At 41.4% G+C, this 18,946-nt stretch overlaps 1 protein-coding gene across 2 annotated transcripts in view; it reads right to left on the minus strand.

Annotated features, from left to right (window-relative positions):
• The window catches only part of PCNT (pericentrin), a 276,563-nt gene that overhangs the window by 160,839 nt on the left and 96,778 nt on the right, over positions 1–18,946 (minus strand). For both annotated transcript variants that reach the window (XM_030581110.1, XM_030581111.1), the window contains 7 exons: positions 17,678–17,942; positions 17,267–17,354; positions 16,315–16,531; positions 12,281–12,519; positions 10,797–11,272; positions 9,536–10,112; positions 7,319–7,552 (listed from right to left, as the gene is read on the minus strand). In XM_030581110.1, coding sequence (XP_030436970.1) covers positions 7,319–7,552; positions 9,536–10,112; positions 10,797–11,272; positions 12,281–12,519; positions 16,315–16,531; positions 17,267–17,354; positions 17,678–17,942 — 2,096 coding nt within the window. The remainder of the gene's footprint in view (positions 1–7,318; positions 7,553–9,535; positions 10,113–10,796; positions 11,273–12,280; positions 12,520–16,314; positions 16,532–17,266; positions 17,355–17,677; positions 17,943–18,946) is intronic.

The raw sequence follows: 18,946 nt of genomic DNA on the forward strand, positions 1-18,946 counted from the left end.
GCACGTGCACTACATGAGCCTGAGACCAGAAGATTCTTCTTAGCAGTGCCCACTAGTCAGTGCCTGCATCCTTGCTCTCCTCACGCTCCATGCCAAAGGCATAAGGGGCAGTACTGGCCAATCACCTCTCCTGTTCCTCCTCTAACTTGAATCAATGGATAGGATCTGAAACAGAGGTGAAGGAGAGTGGATGGTGGAATATAGATAGAGATCACATCTTGACAAACTCATTACTATAAAGGTAAATAACTTACCTTTCTTCCTCAAGTGCTGATCCTTATGTGTATTCCACTGTGGGTGACTGAAAACCGGAGCCAGGTGAGAGGCTGCAGGCAGTAAAGATGTTTGTAGGACCTCCACACCAAAGACTGCATCAGCTGTGGAGGCTTGAACTAAGGCATAATGTTTTGTGAAGGTACAAGCTGAATTCCATATTGCTGCTTTGCAAATACAAGCAGGGGCACCTTCTGATGCAATGCTAATGCAGCTGTTTGTGCTCTAGCGGAATGAGCCCTCTCACAGTGTGGGAGAGGAAGAGTCACCAGATAAAAGTAGAATACAGCCAAAAATCCACTTAGAGAGTCTGAGAGGCTATAGCTTGTCCTCTCATTCATTCTACAATGGCAATAAACAATGGAGGCAGCTTTGTGATAGATTTCAGTCTTTGCAGGCAAAAAGCTAATTATGCTTCACATCAAGGGAATGAAGTCTCTTATCTTCACTGGTGGCAAGAGGCTTAGGGAAAAGAAAACAGGTATGTGTTTGTGTGGAAATCCAGAACTACTTTAGGGGTGAACTTCAGGTGCAGCCGTAGTAAGACTTTGTCCTATACCATATACGGTAAATTGGTCATAAGGCTTTACACCTGGGGGAATTTATGTCGCACCCAGATTTCTTTTGCTTCCCTGCAGAAAAATGACTTCTGACAGGGACGCAAAGGGACGGCGCAAGAGCAGTCATGAGCCTCTCCCTTGCAGTCCAAGCAGGTTGGTTTGGGCGCCCAAAGCAGCTGGTAGAGACATAAATCACTGCCTGGAGAGGGGTGAGCAGTCAGACACACACTATTCCTCTCGCTTACTTTTGCAGCACATTTGGCATGGAGGGGCTTCAGAGTGTTTATGAGGAGGTAGGCGTGGGGCAGGCTCTGTCCCCTCAGAGCAGAATGCAGCAGTCTGCTTTCTTACTGAACTGTTCCCATTGTCTTTGTGAATTCTCCCAGGAGTATATAACAGGTGTAGAAGTTTTAATTCTGCTTTGCATTTCCAGAGTGGTGAAAAGGACAGTATGGCCTTATAAAGGCTTACGATTATGACAAGTGATTAGAACTGGTCTAAACTTTTGGACTGAAAAATTTCTTATCAAAAGTGTGCTCCATGAACTGTTTGCTACTGATCTTTCTGGAGATGTTCAGTAGCCAATATAAATTTTGAGTTTGATTCTCCAGCCCTCGCTTGCTCTTCAGTTGCCTGTGATGTAACACTGAGCACATGGCTGCATGTATTTGTTGACTAATAACTAGAAAGAACGGGTTAAACCTAGCTACATTACTGTTAGGCAAGGGCATTTGGGGATTTCCTCCAGTGCTTCCCACTCCAATTCTTCATCCATTGTATTGCAGTTTAAATAAATTAGAGAAATAATTGAAACCAGAGTGATTATATTGTGTTATTCTGACAAATAAAATATACAGAATTTTTCAGAATTTTAAAATACTATGTGCAGAATTTTTAATTTTTTGGTGCAGAATTCCCCTAGGAATAATAAGGGCTCTAAGCTCACTTACCTTTCTGGCCAAAATGATGGCAACAAGGACACTGTTGCCTTGTTCATCAACTAGGACATTGAACATGTAGCTAACAGTTTAAATAGCAACATAGATGATACCAAGAGTACTAAATGAGATCCCATTGTGGAGCTGGTCTCATTATTGGTGGAAAGGTTCTAGGGGTAGGCAACCTATGGCACGCGTGCCGAAGGCGGCACGGGAGCTGATTTTCAGTGGCACTCACACTGCCCGGGTCCTGGCCACTGGTCCAAGAGGCTCTTCTCTGGGGTCTTCTCCCACTTCAGAAAGGCTTTCACCTTGGAAGGAATCATCATGCCTAGGGAGGTTGTAGAATCTCCATTATTGGAGATTTTTAAGAGCAGATTAGACAAACATCTGTCAGGGATGGTCTAGATAATACATAATCCTGCATGAGTGTAGGAGACTGGATTAGATGACTTCTCAAGGTCCCTCCCAGCCCTATGATTCTATGTCTGTACCAAGGCTGCATGTCTCAGGCATACTGGTCTCTGTATCTCCTAGTTCCCAGAGATTGTCCTATGCTGGTTGGTGAGGAATGGCATTATGAAAAAACACCATCCTCCTGGTCGTCATCCTCACTGCTTGACAAAGGAGGGGCGATGGGGGAATCTGGCTGCTCCAGTGACAACTGCACTGAGGAGCCATTGGTGCCGAACAATGGAGAGCCCGGAGAGGAGGTCACCACCATATCAATATGTTTTGTGAAGCGACGAGATTCCGCTAGTTTCAGTGCTGTGTCTGTCGGTGCTGACAATTTTTGTGGTACAGTGTTCAGTGCTGGTTGAGCATGCGCAAGTCTGACCTGTGCCACTGGTGCTGACTTGGATCCCCTCAGACTGTGCCAATACTGACAACGGCACTGATGCTGCCAGGCATTGCTGTTGGAGATGGTTGCGGTGCCACCCCTTGCAGTGGCATTGTCAGTGCCGTGAAGGAGGAGGTTGGTTTGTATTTGCCCCTCGACTACTTAACCTTGCCAGCAGAGGTCAGGGTGCAGGCAGTGCTGGAGGTTCAAGGTGCCTCAAAGCTGCTCACACTCAGCATGGTCAGCACCAAGGATAGTGATCATGCAGGAGAAAGTTTTCTTTTTAAAGTTCTCCCTGCGCGGCAGATGTGGATTGTTTCTTCAGGTTTTTTGAGGAAGAATGTTTTTGTTGCATCAGATTATGAGGTTCCCAGATAGTCTCCTGTCGAGGGGCCCTGTTGTCCAGGGTCAGAGGCTAGTTGCAGGGACTTCTCCATGACAATAAGTTTTAGGCAGAGATCTCTATCATGCCTGGCCCTGGCTTGAAGTTGCTGCAGTGAGTCCACTTTTGCAGTATGTGCAACTTCCCTAAACAATGGACGCAGAGCGAGTGGCCATCAGAAATTGGCATAGTGTCCTTGCACAAGATGCATCTTTTAAAGCCTGGTGAACTAGGCATGTTTTTAAATGTCCCTCGCTGAGGTAATTTTTAAACGAAAAGAAAACGAAAGGTGGAGGGTGGGTTCCAAAGAAGAAAAAAGGAGACAGAAAGCTATCTAAACTCTTAATGAACTGAAACTTAACTGTCACTGAAAAACTATACCTAATTATTTCCCTAGGTTGTCACTGACACCGCTACAGAGCTCCACCTTTGGTCAAGAACTGTTGAGAAGTAACTGGAGGGCTCAGGTTGTGCGCACGTTAGATGAGACACCAACTGCACCGCAAGATGACCACCGTGCACGTGCGACCAAGACAGACACTGCCATCGAAAATCTCCGATCAACAGCGCTGAGATGCACCGACACCTGAAGTGGTGCACCCACAAAGAAGAACCTGATTGCCTTAGGTGACACGGGTGGATTTCTACATGAAAGTATGCCTATTTCATGTTGAGAGCTGTGAACCAAATGACTATCCAGGGACAGAATTCCTAATGCCAGTGTGACCATCCAGAATTTCAATTTGCAAATAAAAATACTGTATTGGATGTCAAAAATGGCCTTCCATCCTCCCTTGGGAATCAGGAAATACTGAATAAACCCCCTTTTCCCTGATACTGAAGTGGTAATCATTCTTTTCCTGCTCTCCTAAGAAGAGATTCTATCTCCTGAAGGAGGATCTCTTTGAAAGAGTGGGCCCTGAAGAGGGATGCACAAATGGTTTTTGGAGGAATGGTGAGGTGAACTCAGTGGTATAGCTGGAATGGATGATACTCAACACCCACTTGCCTGCAGTTATCACACTCCAGTTGCTGGCAAACGGTGCTAGGTAGCCACCAAAGCAGACACCAGAATCCAGTAAAGATGCCCTCACTGAAGGTTCTCAGCACTCAAGATTCCATCAAAGATATCTTTTGGCTGGGGGATAAGGTTGGGTGGATGTAGAGGAAATGGTAGGAGCAATCAATCTAAATTTTCATGCCTTCTGTTGTTTACAAGGCAGCTCAGAAGATTGCTGATAATTGAAGGGTTGTGGCAACAGCCTGGGCTTGTACAGCTGCTTGTAATATTTCCTTAACAGGGCTGCTGTACATGCGCCCTGAAAGCAGGGTTGTCCTGGAGCCTTTTAGCAAGTGCAAAGACTGGTCTGTCTTTTAACTGAGAAGGTTAGTTTAATGAAAGGGCAAGTCCTATCCCTATTTTGGACAACCCCAGGGAACCCAAAGAGTGTAGCCACGGTTCATGGTGATTTGTACAGAAGACATCAACCTTCCCTCATCAAAAAGGGCTTGAAATTGAGCCCTATCTTCTTGTGGGAGTTTCTCTTTGAACTCCAAGTACTTCAGATAGTTGTTAAAATCCTATCAGGACAGCAGCACTTGGCAGTTGAATGTTCACAATTCGAGGTTAGTGATTGTGAATACCAATTTCTCCTCCCCATATGGTCCAAGCACTTGGCCTCTTTATCAGCAAGAGCATCCCTTGGGAGCTGTTGCCTGGTGCTTTCAGTGGCTGCCTGACCAACCAATGAGTGTGGGGCAATGTCAGTAAATAAGAACTCTGTGCCTTTAACTAGACAACATATTGTTTCTCTGTCCCTTTGAGAGTACATGTTGCCAGGCTGTGCCATATGGCTCTTGTCTGTTCTCAGCTAATGAAGCCATCATGGAACACTACCAGACTAAATCCCATCAGCTGCATGATGTTCAGGAGCTTGTGGTGTATCCCCTGAACCTCTTCTTGAGATCCTGGAGCTTCTCTGATACCCTCCACAACAGCTATTGAAATTGTGATCACCCAGTAGAGACAGTGATGCTGGATCAACTGACTCCTCAAGAGATGAGGATGATACCCTGTCAGCATGAGTAGTACCAACGATTCCAGTTCCTTTTCCCCCCTTTTCCACGGGCTCTGGGAAAACCTCTGGGTGATCTCTTGGAGAAGGGTGATGAGACTCCCAGTAGGATGACACACAGTCATGATACCCATACGTACAAGTCCCATGTACCCCAAGTAAGGGCAGCTCAAGGGGTCGAAAATAGGCTGTGGAGGCCCCCAAGACACTGGGTGCCACTGGTCTGGAGGAAAATGTTCCAATTGATGAGGTTGGGATGTGACCCAGCAGATTCTCAATCCCCGCTCTGGGCTGACCTTTCTCAGCTGAGGTGATGTTGGCCCTTCAGACATACCCAATTCCCCTGAAGTGAAAACACCGGGTGCATTTCCATTGGCAGTGTCGGGGGTTCTCACTGAGTGGGGATGCGACAACTGGTGACAAGATAAGGGACAAACTTCCCCTTTAGTAGTCCCTTTCAACTGTTGGGATCAAAATCTTTCTGCTAGGAGCTAGTTCCATCATTCCAGGAGATTATGGATCCAAAAGGATGAAAAATATCCTCCAGAGTGATGTAAGTGTGTATCCCTTTATGACACCACTGGAGCGATGTAATCAATGGTTCTTTAGGAGATCTTGGTACGTCAAACAATATGCTGAGGTCTCGCTGACTATTCTTGGTTGGTACCGACAGTCCTCTGTCCTTCGGGTTCCGCTGCCTAACCCTGGCCAGCATTGGAGTAGATACCACAGACATTGAGGGAGCCCAGGGAGAAAGGTCTCTGGCACTGCTCTTCCCTGCTTCTGAGTCAGACATCGTGGTGCTAGGAGGCACACTTCTGGCTACTTCTACCAGATACACAAGGGGATCCCCCAAGCCTGGGTCTGATTGGAGCTTCAATGCATGCTCCAAGGTTTTCCTCAGCCTGAATTCCTGCATTTGCCAGGTTTGGCTGGGAAATGAATGGCAGATAGGCATGTTGCAAAGTGCAGTTTCTCCAATGCAGTAAAGGTACTGCTGATGATCGTTTCTAATCAGAAAGCAATTCGTGCAAGAGATATAGGTTTTTAAAGCCTGATAACCAGGGCATAATCTAACCCCACACTGGGGAGCACTCCCAGAATATATTTACAGATTGAAGACAGAGAAGCAGTTCAGGACACTGGAGGGCTCTGTCTCAGAACATCCAGCAATACGAAAGAACTGGAAATGCTGCCAGTCCACACCATCCCTTATACTTTCAGTGGAGAATATGAGGAGAGCAAGCGCACAGATGTGGACCACCATTGCCAGCAAGAAACTTCCAGTCTCAGGCACATAAAGCACATGAGTACCTACAGTGGAATACATATAGGGACCACTGCTCAAAGAATAAAGTTTAAAACTTTAAAAGAGATGTATTTTGTTCATTTATTTTGTCAGATGTATTTAGATGAAGTTCAATTTTAATCATGTGTGACTCTTCAGAGCACACTGGTAAATGTTTCATTCTTTTTGCAGTATATACTGCAATAAAAAAATCTTAGTCATTTGAGGCCTCACTATAACATCTGTGGTACATGGCTGAAAAAAGAAAAATCTAGTTTCTATTATATTTCAGCAATAATTCAAAAAAAACAAAAAACAATCCACTAACACTAGCCAAGAAGTGTAATTAAAAATGTTTCTTGGACTTCATTCAAGAAGCTTGCTGATGTTTGCTTCCTTCTGTACATACACTAACAACAAAAGAAGTGGGCAAAGCTCTAAGGAAAGATGGTAAGAACTTTAATCTCATTTTCGAAAGTGACAGTACTTAGAAGCCTAAGCATCACTGAAAAAATCAGTGCTGCTCAAAATAGTTCACTTTTTCTCACAACGAACTTCAAGACAATATTTCCCTTCCCTTAAATAGATAATGCAACATTAAAATAAGTCAGTATTGGGTGCACATATTAAATAACAATGGATGTTTAAAATCTTTCAGTTAAAAAAAAACCTGTAAGGAAAATGAAGCTCTAATAAATTTATTTAGCTTAGCTTATCATGCCTGTATATGTGTGTGTCTTTTGTTGTTGATTTTGTTTGTCGGTATATTGAAGTGAGTTATAATTTTAATGTACTTTAGGCTAGAGGTAGGTTTAAATGTCTCAAGGTTGTTTTGTTCCTTTACTTACACCAGTGCATCAAATCAAGTAGTATCCAGCTCCACAATGGTGATTGTTATTGTCAAGGTAATGCAATTGAATGTGTTCTATTTCAGAAGATAAGCTATTTGAGCAGCCCTTACCTTCTCCTCATGTTCATGCTGTGCTTTTAGCTTCTCCAGCTCTTCCTGCAGCTGCCAGGAGTATTCTTCTTTCTGTTTCTGAACTTCTGTCACATGGAGATCTTGGAGCTCTTTTAGTGCTTTTTTATGATGTTCCTCCATCTGCAATACTTCTTCACGCAATACATCCAGAGCCTTATGACTTTCTTCTTCCAACATACATCTTTGATTTTGAAGAGCAGTGTTCAAATCTTCCTATAATATTATTCATTTTAAAATAGCAAACATCCTCATTATATCCAGTTCACGAATTATATGCTGCAGTATTAAAATTACCCCCTGCCCAGTGAATTTCCATACCACATATGTCAATATTTACCACCAGCGTCTCCTGGACCCTGACTGAGCATGCACTTCACTTACCTTTGAATTTATTTTGAAAAACTTACTAGTAATAAGAAATTACATCCCTATAGGCCTTCTTGTTCCTTCCCACATACAGCTCTCATCACCACAACGCCCCCAACATCAAATTCATTACAATGAGGAGCACTTAAGCATGAGCCTTCAGTGGAACTTTAGCACCAATTTAAGTGTTGACCTGAAAAGGGATGCCTTCTTGAATCAGGGACAAGGAGTGGCAACTTTTGTGCTTATCTTCAGTATAATCAAGTAGGCTTACAAATTTAGGCTCTAAATAAACCAATACAAAAGGATGCCCTTTGTGTCCTTACTCAACAGAAGGAAAATATTCAATAGCATCTGCTGGGACTTTATATCCTAGCAACAAGCCACTACCCTACATCTGGGACTCATGATACATACCAAGAAGCTAAAGCACTTTCAAACACCCTTAGAAGATGTTATTTCAATGTACTGGAAGCATAACATATTTCAAGACTTCCTAAGTTCTGTTCAAGTTTCTAAAATTATGCAAAATGTGATTTAGCAGGATCGGAGGTTTACTATGATATTGCTGAAACCTCAGAATCTATTAAAACTACTTTTACATTTAACAAGTTGCAAAGCACTAATTAATGAGGAGGATGAAGTTAGCTACAAAATGGAAGGTTTTTGGAGTGCCAAGTAAGTTGCACTATATATATATATATATTAAAATGTATAACTTAACTAGATAAAGATGCAGTATTGTCACACACTAGGACTGAAGCAAAAGAGTTATTGTCCTATAACTGCCAACTTTTGTGTTTCCCCTCAGCCAGTTTACTCATCAGAGTCTCAAGGAACAAATGATATTCTGAGCTTGCAGTTCAGAATATTTTTGTGTGATGTACCACTAAGGAAGAATGTCAGTAACAATCAAGAACTATCTTTACTACTAGGCTGTTCTTAAGAATTACCAGCTCTTCCTTACTGCACTGTGGTTGAAGCCATTTTCAAAATATAAAAATTTTGTTTCATAAGGAAAAGCAAAAAACTGTAGGAAGCTGTCCATTCTAGAACGGTTCACACAAAACTTCTTTTGAAATTTTTATTTCAAAATAATTTTAAAAATACTTTATACAAAGTAAGTGATTGCCCTTCTCCAAAATGATATACAGTGGGAAGTAATAGAACTGTTGAGGAAAATGTATGAACTATTCTCTCATTTCCAAGCCCTGCAGATTTCAAACATTTCTGCATGTAGTGAAACAAACAAAGAAGAAAAACTTTGTATTTCCATTCAACTCAGAATCTAAGCTTTCATAAAGATCATATTTAAATATGTATATCAGGGGTCAGCAACCTCAGTGTGCCAAGTCTTCATTTATTCACTCTAATTTAAGGTTTCACGTGCCAGTAATACATTTTAATGTTTTTAGAAGGTCTCTTTCTATAAGTCTATAATATGTAACTAAAATATTGTTGTATGTAAAGTAAATAAGGTTTTCAAAATGTTTAAGAAGCTTCATTTAAAACTAAATTAAAATGAAGGGCCCCCCGGACCAGTGGCCAGGACCTAGGCAGTGTGAGTGCCACCGAAAATCAGCTTGCGTGCTGCCTTCGGCATGCGTCCCATAAGTTGCCTACCCCTGATGTATATGCTTATAATTTCTCTCCTTTTGCCTTTGTTCTTAACAATTAAGAAAACTATTACAAAAGAGTTAAACAGTAGCTGCTCAATCAATAGAGCATTTCGCAAACAGAACAAAACAACTATGGAAAATAAGTTTCAAAACCAACAGTTTTTCATCTGAAATCAATCTAAACTCAAACTCATGCTTTCCCCCGACTCACCTTATGAGCTTCTTCCAGTTCAGCAGCCATAGCTTTGAGTTTTTCAATATGAATAGTAGCTAACTCAATTTTCAGATTGTCCTGTGCAAGTTGCAGCTCTTCGGAATGTTTTAATTTCAGCCTTTCCAGTTCCTGAGTCAGAATTGCTTGATTTGCCTTATCCTTCTCCTGCAGCTCCTCTGTGAAATGCATCTGTAGCTCCTCAACAACTTGTTTGTGCTCATCTCGTATAATCTGAATTTCAGACAGGTACGAAGACTCCAAAGAATCCAGATTTGACAAGTGTTTAGCTTCCAGTTCATCAATTTGTGCTTGATGCTTTGCCTGCAGCTCAGCTATATGAGCTTCAAGCTGAGCCTGCTGTTTGCTTTGTAATGTAGATTTAAGTGTCTCAGTTTCAGCTTGGTGCTTTGTCTGCAGCTCAGCTGTGAGGGATAAAATCTGTTGCTTATGCTTCTCCTGTAACTGTTGACTTTGGAGTTCTAGCTCATCAGCATGCTTCCCTTTCAACTCTTGGAGGAGAACCTCTTGCTCTGTAGTGAATTTTTGAGTCATAACTTTGTGTTCCTCCATAAATCTAATTTCCAAGAAAATTAAGAATGTTGTCAAACAAGCATTGATAAGATCCAAAGAATAAAAACTAGGCAAAAATTGTTAAATTTGATCATCACATTTTTACCCATTTTATCCATAGCAACACAAAGGAATTATCTTAGAGCAGTGCAATGGCCTATGTAAAGTGAGATGTCTACTAAGCAATAACCTGAGATGATCAAGTGCCCATATTACAAAAATCATTAATATAGGTGGCAGCATCCACATAGATAAGCATTTAATGTGCACACACAGAGATTATTCCCTTTAACTCACAATGAAGGTATATTAACAGGGCAGTGTGGGGAAATCTGTGGTACTTGCTTTGTAAACACATTCGGAGCGTCCGTTTAGTGTGAACTGAACAGAAAGAGGCAAGGCTGGATGTTTCCCTTACTAGCAGATTAGAAGTACAAAACTGAAGTTCCCATTTGTTTCTATATGTAATACTGTAGTGATTATTTTTTAATAACTGCTGGTCTTAGTGTGTATTTATATGAAGTAAAATCTAGCAGTGAGACGTCCTGGATAACACTATCGCTCATTGCTAAAATAATGCATGTTGTTATATTTCGATAATTTTGGTGCCACCAAGTGGCAAAATTTTTAGTTGCCATTTCTTATGAGGTTTTAAATCAAGAACAGTAAAAACCAATTAATTACATACTTGTTCTGTGCTTCCATAAGTTTAGCTGCACATTCCTCTTGGAGCTCAAATGTGGCTTTTTCCAAATCTTTTTCCATGAGTGTTCTGGCAGCTTGCAGTTCGCTGTCATACTGCGCCTGAGCTTTCTGTGTAGTCTGCATACTTGCCAAGCTATCCTCTAGCTGCTGCAGACTGTTCTGCTGCTCCTTTAGGGACTTCTCCAGTTCTACAATTCTGGCAGCCTGTTGATCCTGAAGCTGATTCATTTCAGCTTCACGAAGTTCAAATTTCTTTTGCAAAGTTTGCTTCTCATACTCTGCCTTGTCTTCAAGTTCTGTACGTAACTGTGATAACTTCTCTTCAGCTTTGATCCTCAGGGCCTCTCTTTCACACTTCCATTCCTCCTCCTTTTCTTTGTGCAGTTGTTCCATTTGCTGGACCTCTTCTCTAGCTCTTTTTAATTCATTCTTGTGATTATCAACAAGTTTACATTTTATCTATGAACATTACAAAAATAGATAAAGAGGTGAAACCATATCGATTGAATAAAATACTCTTATTAGCTATTTAAACTCCTACAGGTCCTCGACTGTGGACCACTATGGTCTTCAGAGATTCGACTGATGATAAGTCCTGGGTTTGCCACCATATTTTCAGCAGCTAAATGACATTAAAAGACAGCTAAAATGCATTAAACATTTTACTTTTCTACATAAGTAATTGCAGGGATGTTATAGAACTGTAAATAGGAGGAGGAGATCTGTGTGACACTGACTGGTGAACAAGAAGAGAAAAAAGGTGGCCCACAGGACACAATGCATGAAAAGGTGGGCCACCACACACACAAAAATTAACAATTTTACCATCTTCTAAGAACCATCTCAATATTCAAATCTTGTGCTTGGTGAGCTTGCAAAGCAAAAAACAAGATTTAGGTGTCAATTTGTTGATGCCTTATTTAAGTTAAAGCACTATTAAGAATACCAAAAAAGTAGTAAAGGAAAATTTAAATAATGACTAAATTCCAAAAAAAATCTTCACATCAAAATGCCCTAAAGCCTGAATTTAAGTTTTTCAACTTTTGTCTAAGATCCTCCTCCTCTCATTCCCTATACTTGCCATTATGTCAGTCACAAGGGGAAATAAGCATAGCATACACTTCAGATCCTCATCTTTCTGGTTAGGGCGCAAATCTGAAATGGTATTAATGTAATTTCAAATGTGGGCAAAGGTTGAAGAATAGGGGTGATTTAAGTTCCTATGAAACTGCTCAACTTCAACCTTTACATATGCATCACTCATTTGCAGACCCAACTCATCAGAACATTACAACGTTTTAGCTATGCAACTCCCATTAATGCTAAGACCCCCTACAGATAAGAAAGTTCAAATGGTAAGTATTGTTCCAGTCACTATTCTCATTAATTTTGCTTTACGCCTGGCAGATGTTGTATTTGACATACTTATGTCATATTAAATACAAAAAACAAATTAATACATACTACCTTTTCCATCTCCTCTTTCAGCTGGGTTTCATGCTGGACACCAATATCCTTGAGTTTAGTAATCTCTCTCTCTAAGTGTTGTATTTCTCCTTGCAGTTCTGCAATGTGCTGTTTCTCAGACTGAAGGAGGGAGAGTTTAGCTTTGTGCTCATTGTCCAGCACACATACTCGTTCAGCAACCTCTGCTTCAACCTGGCGTGCTGCATCTTGAGCACTCTGTAGACGCAGCTTGGTAATTTCTGGATTGACGGTGGAAAAAAAACATTTTGCAGTTTGTTTTAATGGACCTTGATGATTCATAAAAGTAAAAAAGTGAAGCTCAGTCATAACAGTAAAATAGTAAACACATCAGTGGCTCTCTCAATTTCAGGTCTACCAAGAAGTACTTAATAAAATGTTTCCACTTACATTTCTTATAATGGTCCCTTCTGGCACTAGAATCTATGAACTACCTTTTAATCTACTATACATTATCACCACCTATGAAGCCTATCAGCATCTCAAATATAAATGGTAGAAGGAACAGGTCATAACTTTTTCAGAGCCTAGTGGATAGTGAGGTGACAGATTTTCTGAAGATGAAATATTCTCTCAGCTCAAGCATATCCTCAGTAAACAACAAACAATATTTATAAACACAACCTCCCCCAAAATAGCAGAAAAGCAGCTTTGCCAAAAATTAGCAGGATAATGAATTTTTAATTTGAACAGTTTGTCCAGTACCTCACATTAGAGATTGCTGAATAACAGAAATATAGTACATTTTTTATAAATGATTTGATAAATAGCAAATTAAATAACACCTGACTTACGTGATTCAACCAACTCTACTCACAGTAGAACATGGCTATCTTTCACGGTACGGATGCCAAGTCCAAAAAGCTTTGCTCTCACATACACCATCTCAGGCCTGGTCTACACTACGCGTTTAAACTGATTTTAGCAGCGTTAAACCAATGTAACGCTGTACCCATCCACACTACGAGGCCCTTTACGTCGATATAAAGGGCTCTTTAAATCGGTTTCTGTACTCCTCCCCAAAGAGAGAAGTAGCGCTAAAATCGGTATTACCATATCGGATTAGGGTTAGTGTGGACGCAAATCGACGGTATTAGCCTCCAGGCGGTATTCCACAGTGCACCACTGTGACCGCTCTGGACAGCGATCTGAACGCGGATTCAGTGGCCAGGTAAACAGGAAAAGCCCCGTGAACTTTTGAATTTCATTTCCTGTTTGCCCAGCGTGGAGCTCTGATCAGCATGGGTGGCGATGCAGTCCCAAATCCAAAAAGAGCTCCAGCATGGACTGTACGGGAGATACTGGATCCGATCGCTGTATGGGGAGACAAATCTGTTCTATCAGAGCTCCGTTACAGAAGACAAAATGCCAAAGCGTTTGAAAAAAATCTCCAGGCTACATAGTGCTGCGTGACAAGCATAACGGAAAGCCAAAGAATCAAATGGACGCTCATGGAGGGAGGGAGGGGGTACTGAGGACCCCAGCTATCCCACAGTCCACAGCAGTCTCTGAAAAGTATTTGCTTTCTTGGCTGAGCTCCCAATGCCTGTAGGTTCAAACACATTGTCTGGCATGGTTCAGGGTATAGCTCGTCAATGTACCCCCTCCCCCCTACGTGAAAGAAAAGGGAAAAAAATCGTTTCTTGAATTTTTTTAATGTCACCCTATGTGTACTGAATGCTGCTGGTAGACGCGATGCTGCGGCAGTAAAGAGCAGTATCCGCTCCTCTTCCCTTCCCAGTGGCAGACAGTACAATATGCTTGATAGCTGCTGAATACCCCTGGCTGGCCTCAGGTGAGGCCGGCCGGGGGGGCCACCTGGGTAAAAATAGGAATGATTCCTGGTCATTCCCAGTAGATGGCACAGAACAGCTGGTAACCGTCTTCATCATAGCAACTGGGGGCTGAGCTCCATCAGCCCCCTCCCTTTCATGTGTAAAGAAAAGATTCTGTACTGCCTGGACTGTCATAGCAGCGGGATGCTGGGCTCCTCTCCCCCACACCGCTTAATGGCCTGCCTGGACTGTCATAGCAGCTGGAGGCTGCCTCTCCCTCATTTTATCTCACTAACAAGTCACTGTTTCTTATTCCTGCATTCTTTATAATTTCATGACACAAATGGGGGGGACACTGCCACGGTAGCCCAGGAAGGTTGGGGAGGAGGGAAGCAACGGATGGAGTTCTTGCAGGGGCAACCCCCGTGAATGGCATGCAGCTCATCATTTCTACGGGATCTGACATGGAGCAGCTGTGCTCTCTGGTTCTCTGATACACTGGTTCTCTAGTACACTTGCCCCATATTCTAGGTAGGACTGTCTATTTTTAGATACCATAAAGGAGGGCTTGACTCGGGGAGTCATTCTCATTTTTGCCTTTGCGCCCCCGCCGACCTCAGCCAGGGGCACTCATGATAGCAGCAGACAGTACAGAACAACTGATAATCGTCTCTGCTATCAGGCAAAAGCAAATGAATGCTTCTGTGTGGCGCTGCAGTATCGCCTCTGTCAGCGGCATCCTGTACACATACGGTGACAGTAAAAAAAAAAAAAAAAAAGCTGAACGGGCTCCATGGTTGCCGTGCTATGGCATCTGCCAGGGCAATCCAGGGAAAAAGGGCACGAAATGATTGTCTGCCATTGCTTTCCCGGAGGAAGGAATTACTGACGACATTTACCCAGAAGCGCCCGCGACAATGATTTTTGCCCCATCAGGCACTGGGATCTCAACCCAGAATTCCAATGAGTGGGGGCAACTGCGGGAACTATGGGATAGCTACGGAATAGCTACCCACAGTGCAACGCTCCGGAAATCGACGCTAGCCTCGGACTATGGACGCACACTGCCGAATTAACGTGCTTAGTGTGGCCGCGTGTACTCAACTTTATACAATCTGTTTTACAAAACCAGTTTATGTAAAATCAGAATAATCTCGTAGTGTAGACGTACCCTCAGAGAGGAAATACATATAAGACCTACCACTATCTCCTCCCCACACCTTCATGGCACATGTAAAATTTACATAGAAACCTCTTGAAATTGCTTTGCACTATTTTAGTATAAATAGTATAATTTTAGTATAAATAGCATAATAGAAGCAGCATGTTTCTTTCAGGAAAAAAGGGACAGTGGTAAGAAATTGCATAAAACATTGCTTACGCCATACAGAACATTCCTTTGTTAAACTTAGTTAGCCAAAGTAGTAAAATAGCAAAAGATCTGGGTTTTTAGCAGGGGATTATTTCTTTAGCTTGAGCTCTCTGGCCAATTTTTAAAGTAATATTTTCCTGACTTTTAATATAATTCTCTCCCCCACAAGGCTGCGTGAAAGATCTGCACAAATGAAGAAACTTACCAATGGAATATGCAGGGAAAACAGTGAACTCTACTGTACACTAAGTGCTATTAAAGCCATGAAAATCAAAAAGTGAAGAGATAGGGAACAGGATTTTTTCCCTCCAGTCTCTTTCTGCTAGTGGTCTAGGTTTCTTGTAACGCTAAAGTAGAGAAATTTTCAGAAAGAAGTGCAACAACTTGACAGGGCCCTTCTAAGCATCCAATATGGCAAGTTACATACATGAGACACTCCTGTGGTAATAGTTCCTGTAGTTCATTATATTCTAGAAACTCACATTTAGGACTCTACAGCAGGAATATTTATGAAAATGAAGAATTATAGATTATTATTAGGTTTGGAAGGGACCTCAGGAGATCATCTAGTCCAACCCCCTACTCAATCCCCAAATTGCCCCCTCAAGAATTGAACTCACAACCCTGGGTTTAGCAGGCCAATGCTCAAACCACTGAGATATCCCTCCCACCAAAAGAATCATAAAAACAAACAATTCTCAGTACCATTATTAACAAGTTTAAAGTGCTAGATTTCTTTTATGCAATTTCAAACTAATTTCGAATTTTCATATTCCTTCAAATAATCTTTTAAAGCCTAAAGATAAAAAAAAGTTTTGACAATCCAAGCAGCTTTCCATTTTACACATGAACCTGCAAGTACATCTGACCTTTGATGTGCTCTTCTGAAAGCTTGGCACGGAGTTGTTCAAGATCTAGACAATGTTTCTTTTTTAATTCCTCAATTTCTGAAATATATCTGTCTGAGAGATCCATCTTCATCTTCATCAGGTCCTCCTTATATTGGAGTGCGAGGGAAGATCTTAAGGAGTCTAGTTCATGTCTGTGTTTTTCCTCCATTTGCAGTCGCAAACAAGTAAGTTCTTCCTGTAGAAAACACACATTCAGAACAGAGACAGATACCTTTATCCTTCAGATAATTAGGTTAAAGAATTAATTTGACAGTAAGTGCATATTGCATATTGTAAACATACAAGTTCACTTACCAGTCTGCCTCCACAGAACATTCTTGTTTCTACACCCACCTCTACCTCCTCAACTCTGGGAGTAGAAGGATCCCCAGAAGGCCTAACTCTGCTTACACAGCCATACTGCCACAAGGTAAAGTAGAGCTCCAGGAGCTGCCAGAGGATCTATGAGAGTGGGAAATGCCTGTAGGCACCTGAGTAGGGAGCTTGTCAAGTGTTTTGACACTAACATGGGGGAAGGAGACTGCTTATACTATCATTTCTATTACCATAGCACCTAGAAGCCCTAGTCTTGAACCAGGACCCCATTGCAGCACTCAGCCAGGAGCCACACAGGGGAAAAAAACTTCCCAAGTGCCATGGCAACTCTTGAAATACTTATCTCTAAAACAGCAAGTAACAAAAAAGCAAAAAATGCATCAAAAACATCCTTTGTTCACTTATTTGGTCAAGTTGTATAGTTTTAAGACAATACCTTATAATATGCTTGGTAAAAACAACAAAACAATAGTAATACAAGACCTCAGTACAGCATCTGCTATTAAAACCAAGCTAAGAGATGTGAAGCAACTGTCATGTTTTTGCGCAGATTTTTATATGTGCACTATCATTTTTGTTAAAATTGACACTTCACCTTGTGCTGCTCCAGTTGCTGAGTTAGTTGGTCTAGTGTATCTCTTCTCTCTTTTTCACTTGCCTCTTCTAAAAGTGTGACCGAGGAGCTGAGCAGAGAAAAGGGATTTAGAAAATTAACTTGAACACTCACTTTATAAAATGTAGAATTAGAAGAATTTATTGATTCTTAAGATATTAGCGTATACGTATGTACAGACCAGCATCTAGTCAAATACTTCTGAACAACCATTTCAATAAGAACCTGTCTGCATCCAAAAAACTGTCTGTATCCATTACTAACTTTCACCCTGGGGTTTCTGACCTCTCACCACCAATCCAAATACACACACAAAGCCTAAAGTCTTTTCTAGGAAAGGAAAGTTGAGTGCATTTTGTCACAGATGAGATTTAAAAAAAGAACAGTCATCACCTGATATCTAAAGGCTGATCTTGACTAATCTCTGACTCCAACAAAGAGTATTCCTTTAATTCTTGTAGCCTCTGATGCAGCAGAGTTAATTCTTCTCTGTAGCTTTCTTCAGCTGCCCCTAATTTCTCTTCAAAATAAATTCTCAGTTGTTCCAATTCAGTTTCATGTTCGTTTCTTCTTTGCTGCTGCTGCTGTTCAAAGTCTTGCTTTAAGCGTTCTATTTCATCCACATGTGATGTGCGAGCCAGAAGCTGTTCTTTTAACTCTGGGTAGAAGATGGAAAAAAAACCCAAATACCTATAATCTTGTTTTTAATAAAAAAACAAAAAAACACACAAGCACTTTGGACTCAAACATAGATCCTATGAAGATGAACTGTATTTTGGGTGGGGAGAAAAGCACAGAACCCAACAGGCTGCATCAGAAAGAGTTATGCCTTCAAAGACATAATGCCAATGCCTCAACATTTTTGGGAGGATTAGCAGAGCAGGTCTTGCTACATCTTAAACTGAGTACAAATTAAGGGGTGAGAGAGCAGAGAAAACATAGCCACAACCCCATTTACCCCACACTTAGGCCTAGTCTAGCAGCATCTAACAATATTATTCAGGACTGAGAATCTGTAAAATGAGGATTATGATACTGACCTCCTTTGTAAAGCACTATATAAGAGCTAGGGATGATGATGATGATGCAAATCCCTGCAATGGGGGTTGAACCCTGCACCTTCTAGTGCTCCCATGAAGCAGGAGTAAGATGAATTACTGTAGCTGCTTTGAATTAAATTGATTAACCCCAGAAACAGCCTTCCTAGCACAAACTACTTTGAAAAATGTAAATCTAACACTTAAATGTAAATTTAATCTTGTCAAAGGATTTGCTTTGCTCATAGGTTGGCCAAGTGTGGACTAATCCCCATCATGTAAAAATGTTAGAATGCCATGGCTTTGTTGAGTACATGTCTTCAAACAATTACAGTTCTTGTAGGAAGCCAAGAGAATAGTAGATGAAGGAGATTCATAGGTTTCTGTATACATGAACTTTCAGAAGGGCTTTGTTGAAGTCCCTCACCAGTGGCTGTGATAGATTAGGAACTGGTGAAGAGGTAGAAAACAAAGGACAGACTAGTAGTGGGATGCATCATGGGTCATTAGGAGGACTAACTAATTAGAAGAGGGTGCGAACATAAAGGAGGCAAAGTTGCAGACAATTATTTACATTATTCAAGAATATAATTTCAGAGGGATTAAGATAGATAGATACTGGGAA

The sequence above is a fragment of the Gopherus evgoodei genome, chromosome 11, assembly GCF_007399415.2.
Source record: "Gopherus evgoodei ecotype Sinaloan lineage chromosome 11, rGopEvg1_v1.p, whole genome shotgun sequence".
NCBI classification, from domain to species: Eukaryota; Metazoa; Chordata; order Testudines; family Testudinidae; genus Gopherus; species Gopherus evgoodei.